General features: G+C 41.2%; 1 protein-coding gene across 4 annotated transcripts in view; it reads left to right on the plus strand.

The window, feature by feature from the left end:
* MYO1B (myosin IB) overlaps positions 1 to 13,317 on the plus strand; it is a 191,821-nt gene that overhangs the window by 94,354 nt on the left and 84,150 nt on the right. For all 4 annotated transcript variants that reach the window (XM_086719171.1, XM_025912753.2, XM_025912750.2 and 1 more), the window contains exon 5: positions 11,400 to 11,504. In XM_086719171.1, coding sequence (XP_086575297.1) covers positions 11,400 to 11,504 — 105 coding nt within the window. The remainder of the gene's footprint in view (positions 1 to 11,399; positions 11,505 to 13,317) is intronic.

The raw sequence follows: 13,317 nt of genomic DNA on the forward strand, positions 1-13,317 counted from the left end.
GGGTAATGCTGGCCTTGTAAAATGAGTTTGGAAGTTATCTCTTCTTGAGTGTGTTGGAAGAGTGAGAGGGATTGGTGTTAATATTCCCCTAAACGTTTAGTAGAATTCACTAGTGAAACCATCTGATTTGGGGTTTTTCTTTTGGGGGGAGGTTTTTGATTATTGATTCAATCTTATTTGATATTAATCTGTTTACATTTTCTATTTTTTATGATTCAGTCTTGGTAGTTTGCATGTTTCTAGGACTTATCCTTTTGTTCTAGGTTGTCTAGTTTGTTGGCATGTAACTGTTTAGAGTACTGTCTCTTCAGGTTCTTTGTATTTACATTATATTTGTTGAATGTCTCCTCTTTCATTTACAATTCTATTTATTTGAGTCCTCTCTCTTTTTTTTCTTGGTTAATTTAGCTAAAGGTTTGTCAATTTGCTTTATCTTTTCAAAGAACCAGCTCTTAGTTTTATTAATCTTTTGTGATTTTCCAATTCTCTGTTTCATTTATTTCTGTTCTAGTCTGTATTATTTCCTTCCTTCTGCTAACTTTGAGCTTAGTTTGTTCTTCTTTTTCTGCTTCCTTGAGGTGTAATATTAGGTTTATTTGAGGTCTTTATTCTTGTATGCACTTGTGACTATAAACTTTCCTCTTAAAAGTTGCTTCTCAAAATTTTGGTATATTGTTTTTCTGTTTTCATTTGTCTCAAGGTATTTTTTATATAAAAATTTTTAATGGTTTCTGTTGCACTAAAATAAATGTCAAATCCAGTGTGCTTGTTAAGGTTCTGTGTGATCTTGTCCCTACCTACTTCTGCACCTTTCTCTCAGGCTTTTCTCCTTTTTGGTAATTGTACCTTGTGCTACTTTTTGTTAAAAATTTTGCTCCGTATTATATATAGATAGTATTATGGGGCACCTGGGTGGCTCAGTCTGTTAAGTGTCTGACTTTAGCTCAGGTCATGATCTTGCGGTTCGTGGGTTTGAGCCCCGCATTGGGCTCTGTGCTGGCAGCTCAGAGCCTGGGGCCTGCTTTAGATTCTGTGTCTCCCTCTCTCTCTGCCCCTCCCCTACTCATGCTCTGTCTCTCAAAAATGAATAAATGTTAAAAAAAAGTTTTTTATATATAGACAGTATTTCATTATTTAGTGTCCCATCCGTTTTTGGATCATTCATCTGAATCTCTGGGTATGGACTCTTAAACCTCTATTTGCTCAGAAGTTTGTGAGGTCTTTGTTCAGAACTCTTTCTTTACAGTAGGTACTTTAAGAGGACACTGGTGTCTTGGGAGAAAGTGTTTGCCTCTTTTCTATCACTAAGCAGTTCTTTCTTATGAAAGAATTTAATTCTTAGAAGCAGTACAGCTTCTTGTTTGTTTCCAAGTTGACCAATGAAAATGGTAGCAAGGCAAGTTAAAAACTATGCCTCTTGACAGAAGGCATTTGTATTGGTGGTGTATCTCATGCCGCCTGCCCCTTCCCCCAATCCTTTTGACTGTATCTACAAGCCTACTCACTTCACACCTTTCTTTTTATTTAAGTGTGAAGGAGGAAGAGATGAAAATATTCCTAAGCCTATTAATTTTTTTTAGGTTTTTACTCATTCTTCATCGTGACTAAAGATACATTTTTTGAGAGTCTGATTGTATCACTTTGTTCCTAAGTGAGTCATCAGAAGTGGGTTGTGGTCATTGGTTTGATTGGTGTTGGCCACGTCTTCATCTCCGCTGGAACATACATTCCACGAAGACAGCGCATCTACTAATTAGCCATGTCAGTGTATGACCTCCTCCTTCTCAGAGTGTCGTAAACTGCACTGCTCCCTCCTGGAGAAAGATTCTATCGCCTGGTGGGCTCGTGTGTCTTCCTTATTGAAAAACAAAGTGGAGGTTGCTGGTACTATTTGAGAGGATTGGTGTTCATCCTTTTCTGAGAAAAACAAAAACGCCTCATTCCTCTGGGGGAAATCTAGTGGCGTGGAGTTCATTCTTCTCTTCTGTAGTTTTCTCTTCTCTTGATATTTTTTTAAATTAATAACTTGTCCTTTTGGTTTCTTTTTTTTTTTTTTTTTAATTTTTTTTTCAACGTTTATTTATTTTTGGGACAGAGAGAGACAGAGCATGAACGGGGGAGGGGCAGAGAGAGAGGGAGACACAGAATCGGAAACAGGCTCCAGGCTCTGAGCCATCAGCCCAGAGCCTGATGCGGGGCTTGAACTCACGGACCGCGAGATCGTGACCTGGCTGAAGTCGGACGCTTAACCGACTGCGCCACCCAGGCGCCCCGTCCTTTTTGGTTTTTTTGGTTTCTTTTTTTTTTTTTTTTTTCAACGTTTATTTATTTTTGGGACAGAGAGAGACAGAGCATGAACGGGGGAGGGGCAGAGAGAGAGGGAGACACAGAATCGGAAACAGGCTCCAGGCTCCGAGCCATCAGCCCAGAGCCTGACGCGGGGCTCGAACTCACGGACCGCGAGATCGTGACCTGGCTGAAGTCGGACGCTTAACTGACTGCGCCACCCAGGCGCCCCGTCCTTTTTGGTTTCAATATCGCATTCGCCACTTGGAATCCTTTTCTCCCAATTGTCTTCCCTAGATTTAGTCCTTCCTTGGATCCCTTTGTTCTCTGTCATAAGAATAGACAGCTGCTTGTCAGGGCCTTTGCTTTTCCCCTCCAGTGGGGCCATTTTGTTTATAATAGAATAAAGCATTCTGGGTACTGCTTTGAGTGGGAATCTGGAGGAGGGTACCATACACATGCTAGGACAGCGCTTCTCAAACTCTCTACCGTGGAACACCAGTCTCTCTCCTTCCCAAATCTCTTCCTGACTGATGCCAGAAAAAGGAAATAAAGGTATGGAAGAACCAATCTCTAATTTTTTTTTTTAGCTTAAGCAGGCAAAATGAATCACCAAATTGTTGTAAAAACTTATGAGAGCCTACTCTCATGTGCAGACTGGTAACAGTCCATGGAACAACCAACTTTGAGTAGCAGGGGGTTTTGGATCATACTTTGGGTAGTACTGCCTAGAGGTCGTTTGATGCATTTGTCTCCATTTTGATCCGCTGTGATTCCTGGACCCTGTGATGCTTTGGTTTTCCATTATCACTAAACCTCCTAGTGCCAGGAGGTAGACCCTACTCCTGAGAGTTGCTGTTTTTCTTTTCTTTTATTTTCTTAAAGTTTATGTATTTTGAGAAAGACGGAAACAGCACGAGTGGGGGAGGGGCAGAGAGAGGGACAGTGAGAGAACCCCAAGCAGGCTCCACACTGTCAGCATAGAGCCTGATGCCAGCTTGAACCCACGAAGCTGTGAGATTGTGACGGAGCTGAAACCAAGAGTTGGACGCCTAACCAACTGAGCCACCCAGGCATCCCAAGAGTTGCTGTTTTTAAATATCCACTCAACTATGCTCTTTGGTAGCTGCTAACAAGTTCTTCCTTTTCATTTCTAGATCCCAGCAGCATCTCCTACCTCTGTCCCCAGGGACACATCGTGCTTTGCTTACTTATTCCATTTTTTCCTACTTTTCTTTCATTTTGAAAGCAGTGATACAAAAATTGCTTCAAATTTTATCTAGGTTGTAGTTGTCATTAGACTATACGTTCCAGTAAAGTATAGAATTTATGTATTAATTAATGTCTATTTCATGGAGATTACTTCCGGGAAAATGAAATGATGGAAAATAATACAGAGATTGCAGCATGGTAGTGTGAGGAATTTGGAGAAGGGGTTTAGTTATGTGGGAAAGAGGGATGCCAGGCTGTTTTTGAAATGTCACGTCATCTTATCCACTAAAATTGTTTCTGAGTACACAGTCACTAAAAATTTTGTTACTAATTAAATGAAAGAAGAAGAGAACTAATATTTATTGAGGGCCCAGAGTGTGCTATGTGCTTTTATACGTAGTGTCTGTTTTCAGTAAGAATCTTTACTTGACAGCTTATACAGAAGTACCCTGCAGTTTCAGAGGGCTTAGTTTATAAGAAGTAATTAATTTAACGAGGTTGTAAACCCCCTTGGCAGATGATGATGTTATTGGGCTTAAGCATTGGGTACAGTCTTATGCTGCATGATTATATAATGTGGGCACTCAGGGAGAAGCATGAACTCTGAGTCCTTTGGGGCCCTATTTAATTCATTACTGCTGTGCTAAATAAAAAATTCATCATGCCTCATAAAAGTGCCCAAGTATTTCTAGGCAGTGAACTCAGATTTCACTACTGTGAATACAGATAGTTTATGGAGAATCATTCAAGCCCTGATAGGGGGCAGGGAGGCAGAACATGAAGGAATCATCGTAACTACATTTTTCAAAGACATCAAAATGAATCTGTGGGCCTAAGAAGATGATCCTGACATGAGAAAACATTATGAATTATTTGGTTCCTAATTTTACAGTTACATCGGTTTCTAGGAACTCTCTAGCCGTCTGCTAAAAGAGTTATGGAGCCTGTCTTGCTCATTAAGACCTTTGGTTCTGAACCCCAAATGACCTTGTACTACTTTGCATCTCTTTACAGAGATATCACATCGAAGCAGAATAGCTAAGCAAACAGAAACCCCAAATACAGTGAGCTTTTGTTTTGTTTCTTCCCCATGTGAGAAAGGCCTCTCTCGATCCACGTTTTATATGAATTATCAGAGATCTTGTGGCCAACTCTCAGAAGCAAAGCCACTTGTATACATAGTTGTATTTCAATAAAACGTGGCCTGTCATGACTCCTCTTAGAGTAAAGGCTGCGTTTCTCATTGCAAGACCCATGCGTTGTGTCCCATGCTTGGAACAGTTTGCGGTTGCCCGTCTGGTTAGTTTGGATATGCTGCAGCTGGGTCATTTGACAGCATTGCAGACAGATGACTGCCAAGAAGGGTGTTCCTCCGTGTTGCAGCATCCTTGTTTCATTGTGCACAAGGGTGGCCTCGTTGACTTGGGGAGTCTTACTGTTGAAGTCCCTGGGCCAGCAGACCTATGTAAGCTCAGTCCCTAGAAAAACTTGGGTATCCTAGCCAAGGAGATAGAGAGGTATAGGAGCAGATAAATCTGTCAGTTTTTTGTGTGTGTGTGTGTGAATGTGTGGTTCTCTCTGTTTGCTGTATGTGTACGTGCTATATGATCTATATGTGACACCAATGGTGTTGTGTGTGCAATGAACGGATACATGGATACCTGTTAATTCCTGGATGAATTTAGGAGAAATTCTGGGAAGAAAACCCAGAATAAGCCCTGCTTATATTCATACCTTAAAAAAAATAGTTTGTAATGTTTATTTATTTTTGAAAGAGAGAGACAGAGTGTGAATGGGGGAGAGCAGAGAGAGAGGGAGACACAGAATCTGAAACAGGCTCCAGGCTCTGAACTGTTGGCACAGAGCCTGACACAGGGGTCGAACTCACAAGCTGTGAGATCATGACCTGAGCCGAAGTCAGATGCTTAGCCAACTGAGCCACCCAGGCGCCCCATAATCTTTATTTATTTTTAAGAGAGAGAGAGAGAGAGAGAGAGAGAGAGAGACAGAGTGCAAGTGGGGGAGGAACATAGAGAGACACACACAGAATCCAAAGCAGAGTTCAGACTCTGAGCTGTCAGCACAGAGCCCAACATGGGGCTTGAACTCACAAGCCGTGAGATCATGACCTGAGCTGAACTCAGAGGCTTAACCGACTGAGCCAACCAGGTGCCCCATACTTTTCTTTTTCATGATACAGTGACTGAGTCCACGGGAGCTTGCTGTGAACATGCCCCGGTTTTGATGTTTTGGTGCAAATGTCTTTCATTGAAATGTTTGTGTTTCCCTTCTCATTCACCTACTGCTACTTCATGATGCTTTTGTTCATAAAAATATTACTATATAATTATTATGTAATAATTGCCTAATAATATATAATATATATTGTTCACAACCTTTTGCAAGGTACCAGAGAATACCAAGGTAAATTAGTTATCATGTGTTTCTTATCAGGAATTTAAAATGCCCAGAATCATAAACTGTCTTCTGTAACCCCTTTACATTGTTTGTCGAAATGAATTTTGATCTGGATCAAAATGTTGTAGGCCATTTTCCCATTAGTGCAGAGTATCTATTAAGCTCTAGGTGTTCTACCATTTTCTGGTGAGAAGAAATGTTTACTTTGAAGACTCCATATTTTGTTAGTCTGACTGTTGATGAATTTTAGGGTTCAAGTTACATTCAAACATATATATGTATATAAATTTGTATATGAGAAGTATCTATGAGTGAAAGAAAATGATGAGCTGAGAATTGATTCTAAGCAAATGCTGTTACATTTTGCCAGTTTTATTTTTTTTATTAAAAGAAATTTTTTTTAACGTTTATTTATTTTTGAGACAGAGAGAGACAGAGCATGAATGGGGGAGGGGCAGAGAGAGAGGGAGACACAGAATCTGAAGCAGGCTCCAGGCTCTGAGCCATCAGTGCAGAGCCCGACATGGGGCTTGAACTCACCGACCGCGAGATCGTGACCTGAGTTGAAGTCGGACGCTTAACTGACTGAGCCACCCAGGCGCCCCACATTTTGCCAGTTTTAAATTCAGTGGACTCAGGGCTAAAATAGCAGTGCTTTTAGAATTTTGAGTACACGTGAAGAATATACCTTTTCGTCTCAAATAGAATCATTTTATATTTTTACAGTATACATGAAAGGCATTGTTGTTAGTATGATTACTGGATTAAAGTATCCACAGTCTGTGTTGCTTTGGAAAATGCTTATAATTTTATGCTGTGATTGCCAAGGTCATGGTTAGTTGGTTTCCATTAACAGTCAACGTAACTCAAAATCTAGACTTTGAAATGCAGAAGATGAAAATTCTTGATTCTTAGAAATATATTTCATTCATAGAGGGTATTGCAGCAAGTTTTGATTTGGATAAATATCTAAATACGTGAATGAAGATATAAATTTATTTGAACTTTAGCACAGAGGGGCCAAAAGGAAATGAAGCAGAAAGCTTCATGAGATGACTCTTATTTCCTGTTTCCAGCATGGTGAAATATTATGAGAACAGTCTTCTAAACGATGTTGGAGCTTGCAACTTCTTCTTACTATTCTACTTAATTCTCTAAAGTAGTGAGCAGCTCATGAACTACTTAAGTTAAAGAGCAAGTATTATGTCAGGAAAAGAAATTGTAAGTGTTGTCTCTGTGAGATCATGAGACTGTTTAAAGAAAACTACTCTTAATCCTGGCTTCCAGAAATGAATTATTAAAATAAGCCCAGTATTAGATTTCCTGAAGATAGCGAAGAATCGAATGTACAAACTTTTTTTTTAACAATTTAGGAATAAGTATCCTTGAACAGTATTTAAAAATTGTATTTGAATGACTTACATAGAGTCAGTAAAGGTAATTCCTAATTTCAGTGAAGTTAACTCATCTTTGTATCTCAGTAGATATTGTGAGTTTATATGCAATTCAACAGCTAGGTAATGTAAGTCCAATTCAGATTCCGAAAGATCTACATCTTGTACTGTTTTTTTTAACAGATTTGACTCTGAGAAAACTTGATTCTGTTTCATACTAGCTGTTAAAAATTCTCTGAGAGGCCAAGTCAATTACAACAGCCACCAGACAGATTTGATTCTTGGTTGATTCCTACCCTCCCCTCCCCATCCAGCATTTTGTTCCTTAGAGTCCATCCTGGACCAGACCAGGATTTCTAGAGAATTTGGTGTGGTCATGTATCTGAAGTTTGAGGTTTGGCTGCAGTGAGGTCCATAATCATTGGAATAAGCAAAACAGCTTAGCCTGGACTTTTGATATTGATTGTCAGTTTACCTAAAAGGAAACTTACCTTTTCATCTAAAATATGTTTATGTATGTGTGTGTGTCTAAGTGTAGTTGCCACTATCTGAGACAGTTTTTGTGCCTGTGAATGTTTTTAGTCTTCTAATAGTATACTAAGTCGAAAGACCAGAAATTTTTGCCAAGAAAGAATATAGTAACCTATGTGAGGGTGTAGGTGAGTATGGGGAATGAAGGTAACACTGAGAAAGCAGAATGATGAGAAAGCAAGCCTGGAGGTGAGTTGCTTCAGAGGCCGGTACAGAGCTGGGACACGTGGGCAATTCAGGAGAGGTGGCCCCGAGTTGGAGACCTGTCGGCACCGGATGTCAGGAATTTATTGGGAGGGCAGCGTCACTTGAACTTGAAAGCCAGAGAGTCTAGAAAGAAAATCCCCTGATGGGACCAGAAAAAGAGTTCTAGTTTGGACTGATGGGTGGAGGGAATTGTGGCACCAGAAGTCAGAGGACATGTGATAACATATAAACTCATTGTCCATGTATAATTCCCCAGCTTTTAGAGACTTAAACCCCGAGAACAGTGGGAAATGTGGTTTGGGAACTTTATACAGTGGACAGTGTGTGAAGGAAGGGACCCTGCCCTTTGGAGGAAGGTAATCGCAAAGATGAAAAGACTGGCGTTTCTTGGTTACAGTCCCTAAAAGGAGACAACAGAAATCAGTCATCACAGACCACTGGAGAATCTCTTTGGACCCATTTTCTTTACCCAGAAAGCAAATTGGAGGAAGACTTAACTCCGACCATCGCAGAAGTCCCCAGCCTCCCATGTCATTTCTCAGGGCTCCACGAGATCCTTTAACTTTCCTACAACCCTACTTGCTTGTACTCCATGAGCAGTCACCTTAGGCCTTGAGAGCTTTGTGTGATCTGAGTAGATTTTTTGTGCTCAGTGGCTCTGTTAGTCAGTGCTTTTGGGTTGCTCTAAAACCCTAAAGCAAGTGTTGGCAATGTGCCCAAGGTGGCATTCCACTTGTTCATTTATTACCTCATGGTGGGGGGTGGGACTGGAAGCCACCTGCCTGTCATAGTGTGAGAAATGACAGTGTTGACATTTGCCCCCTTACACACCTGAGGGCACAGGTATCATCACTCACACCTGAGGAAGGCTTCCTGCTCTTGGACAGTGGCACCAGTGCACAGACTTCAGAGAAAGCAAGATTTGGGCGACTGGTCTTCTAACCTCAACTGCCCAAAATGAGGGTGTGTGTTGAATTCTGCTGACAATTAATAGTTGAGCTGTTCCCAGACCTTGGTATGGAAAATCAGAATGAAGACAGCTCAGTGAGAAACAGATTCCATGGTAAACCAGTTTGGAAAACGTAGCATTCAGGATCCTTCTCCAGAATTCCACAATGCACATGATCCTCTGATAAACCCTTTAAAAAGAAACCCATTTCACTTCCTCTAGTTCACTGTGACTCTAAATTCAGTTGACTTTGGACCTCATTTCCCCTGAATATCTATCAATGTTCCTTGGCACACAGTATTAAAAGATCAGGTTCAGGGAGGCAGATGCTGGGAGGGCCCACAGGCTGATAGGTAGACACCAAAGAATAAAACCACCGAAAACAAATCTTGTCCTCCTTTGAGCTAAGAAATCTTCGTGTACCTCAGGTAGCCAGCTTCTTTTAGCAGTTTACCTTTCAGAGTTACGAGTGAAATCTATGAATACAACTGTGCCCTGAAAAAGCTATCTTTCTTGTTATCAAATCCTTACGTTAGCTGCTTAGGGTTTTTGTTTTTTAATGCTTATTTATTTATTTTTAAGGGAGAGAGGGAGCATGAATGGGAGAGGGGCAGAGAGAGAATCCTAAGTAGTCTCCACACTGTCAGTGCAGAGCCTGACATGGGGCTTGGTCCCATGAACTGTGAGATCCTGACCTGAGCTGAAACCAAGAGTCGGACTCTTAATGAACTGAGCCATCCAGGCGCCCCTAGCTGGTTAGTGTTTTAACTGAGTTGAAGAGTCATTAATTTAGTCTAGTTGTGAGCAGACCAGTCGGATTTGGAAATATTTTGGGGGAGAACAGTTCTTTTAAACTTTGAAAATACTTTTGTGGGGCACCTGGGTGGCTCATTTGGTTGAGTGTCCGACTTCAGCTCAGGTCATGATCTCACAGCTCATGAATTTGAGCCCCACATTGGGCTTTGTGCTGACACCTCAGAGCCTGGAGCCTGCTTCTGATTCTGTGTCTCCCTCTCTCTCTGTCCCTCTCCTCCTCATGCTCTCTTTCTCTCAAAAATACATAAACGTTAAAAAAAAAAATACTTTTGTAAAGCTACCAAGTTATTTTTGAGTTGAATTACTGTGTATGATACAGTCATCGTGTATAAATGATTGCTTTAAGAAGATAGTTCTGACATGTTGTTGGCTGTATTACTCAGCAAAATTTTCTTCTTCCTGGTGATAACCTTTAAGCACAGTTCCTATTATATCTGAATTAATGACATGTCATTGAATAGAAAGCACAAATGTTTTATTATTTTTTAGTTTTTACATTTTTTGTTTTTATTTAAAATCAGTGTTAACATACAGTGTAATGTTAGTTTCAGGAGTACAGTACAAGGATTCAGCATTTCCATACAACACCCCGTGCTCATCACAGCATGTGCCCTCCTTAATCCCCATCACCCATTTTACCCATCCCCCAGCCTCCCCTCTGGTAAACCAACAGTTTTTTATCTATAGTTAAAAGTCTGTTTCTTGGTTTTCCTCTCTCTTATTTCCCCCCATGATCATTTGCTTTGTTTCTTAAATTCCACATATGAGTGAAATCATGTGGTATTTGTCATTCTCTGACTTATTTCCCTTAGCATTATACTCTCTAGCTCCATCCATGTTGTTGCAGATGGCAAGATCTCATTCTTTTTTATAGCTGAATAGTATATGCATTCATCAGTTAATGGACATTTGGGCTCTTTCCATAATTTGGCTCTTGTTGATATTTGCTATAAACGTCAGGGTTCCTGTATCCCTCCAAATCAATATTTTTATATCCTTTGCGTAAATTCCTAGTAGTGCAGTTGGATCATAAGATAGTTCTATTTTTATCTTTTTGAGGAACCTCCATACTGTTTTCCAGAGTGGCTGCACCAGTTTGCATTCCCACCGACAGTGTAAGAGGGTTCCTTTCTCCGCATCCTCACCAGCACCTGTTGTTTCCTGTCTTATTAATTTTAGTCATTCTGACCGGTGAAAAGCACCCATATTTTAAAATGTTTCCGGGGCGCCTGGGTGGCGCAGTCGGTTAAGCGTCCGACTTCAGCCAGGTCGCGATCTCGCGGTCCGTGAGTTCGAGCCCCGCGTCAGGCTCTGGGCTGATGGCTCGGAGCCTGGAGCCTGTTTCCGATTCTGTGTCTCCCTCTCTCTCTGCCCCTCCCCCGTTCATGCTCTGTCTCTCTCTGTCCCAAAGATAAATAAACGTTGAAAAAAAAAAATTAAAATGTTTCCAAAAATTATTTACTCCCAGGTATAAAGACATCCTGACACATTATTAGTGGATCTTCTGCCCCCAATTTCCTTCCTCCAAAATTTTTTTTTTTACAGATTTCTGCTTAATTTACAAATACGGTTTGTTTCATTCACAGAGGCCAGCAAGCTTGTTATGTCCTACGTAGCAGCAGTTTGTGGAAAAGGAGCAGAAGTGAACCAAGTCAAAGAACAGCTTTTACAGTCCAATCCAGTCCTGGAAGGTAGGATTTCCTGTGCACACTGGGTCAGTGTGACTTGAACAGTAGATCCAGCCTGCAGGGCCCTTCAGGTACCTGGTGGGCTGGGAGGTGGGCTGCAGGGGAAGAGGAGGGAAGAGATTCAGGCCCTGACCTGCCAAGCAAGTGAGCTGTGTCCTAAGAACTCTTGCCTTCAGGTGCTTCCAGGAGGAAACCGTTCACTCATCCAAAAGGAGCTTTTCCACTTACAGTCACTTTTTTCCATTTCAATTTTTATTTGACTCACTTTGACTTTGCCTAAAAATAATCAACTGATGTTTGCGTTTGATTTGATGGCTAGGAAAAACTTGGTGAAAAAGAGCAGCATGAGCACGGTGCTATTTTATCATTCAGGATAGCATACGTGAACGCTTATTTCTTTTGTTAGAAAGACTGTGCCAGAGAAACAGCTAAAGAATAGTTTTTTTTGAGGGTCACAGAAAGTCTAAACCTGACTTTAGAGTTCAGATTCTATGGTTGGCCATCTGTGTTAGTCAGGTTGGGCTGCCATAACAAAATACCAAAGGCTGGGTAGCTTAAATGACAGGAATTTATTTCTGGACTTCAGGAAGCTCAGAAGTCCAAGATCAAGGTGCTGGCAAAGTAGGCCGCTTGGCTTACAGGTGGCCACCATCTTGTTCTGTGCTCACATAACCTTTTCCTTGTGTGTGGCGGTTGGGGGCAGGGACCCTGGCTGGCTCTTGACCTCATCTAACCCTAATTACTTCCCGAAGGCCCCAGCTCCAAATACCATCACATTGAGGGTTAGGGCTTCAACATAAAAATATACATACATGTAGCTCATGCAACCATCAGAAAAAGCCAGAGGTGAGCCCCTAATGCCATGGAAGTTGGCATAAAACATAGGTATAAACCGTTCTTTGCTTTGGAAACAATAAACCAGTCTTTCCCTATTGATGGCAAGCCCTTAATGTTGCTTTATATTATACGCATGTCTTTGTTGTCACTTAATACAGTTGTTGGGATAGAATAGGGTTTCTCAACCTCATTTGGGACTGGATCAGTCTCTACTACAGAATGCTGTCCTGTGCATTCACTGGAAGACGTTTAGCCGCATCCCTGGCCTCTACCCACTAGGTGCCAGGATCACCTCTGCCCCCAGTCATTGCCATTGAAAATGTCTCCAGACATTACCAAATGTCACCTGGCAGGGAAGGGTCAGAACCATGCCTGGTTAAAATCTTTGGTCTAGAAGAGTAGGTTGGCTCGACTCTTTGTTCAAAGTCACGGAGGGTCAAGGCTTAACAGGGATTAAAGCAGAGCTGCCTTGGGGTGAGTCGGATACCCCCTCCCCAGTGTGGAGGGACAGAACCTTGCCTGTTGTCTTTATTTCCTAGACCCAGCCCCTCTTTCCTGCTTTATTCCAAGGAGATACCAGGCATCTTTATCCCTGCAGAAAGTGAAATAAGACTACTGAAAATACTTTAGCCTGTGAAAAGCAAAGGCTGAAGCATCTATTTCATTGTCACCGACCTTTCTTCCTCGTCAGTACCTTAATGAATAAAGAAGCTATTATAGAAAGTGCTGTTACCTTCATTTTATTTGGCTTTTTGTTTGCTTTGTCTTTTGCTTTTAAGTGAGGGTGATATACATGTATTTCTGTATTTGTTTACTTTAAGAATGCTGTGATATAAAGGAGAAGCACTGTGGAATGCTCTAGCTTGCATCTGTGATTAGAATCTGACCCTTTATTTGATGGTATTTGGAACTAGGCCCCAGTGCAGGAAATGGAAGAAATGTCTGCTGTGGGCATGTATTATCTTTTATGGGAATGCTT

Source organism: Puma concolor, chromosome C1 (assembly GCF_028749965.1).
Source record: "Puma concolor isolate L17-30 chromosome C1, mPumCon1.1.hap2, whole genome shotgun sequence".
Classification (NCBI taxonomy): domain Eukaryota; kingdom Metazoa; phylum Chordata; class Mammalia; order Carnivora; family Felidae; genus Puma; species Puma concolor.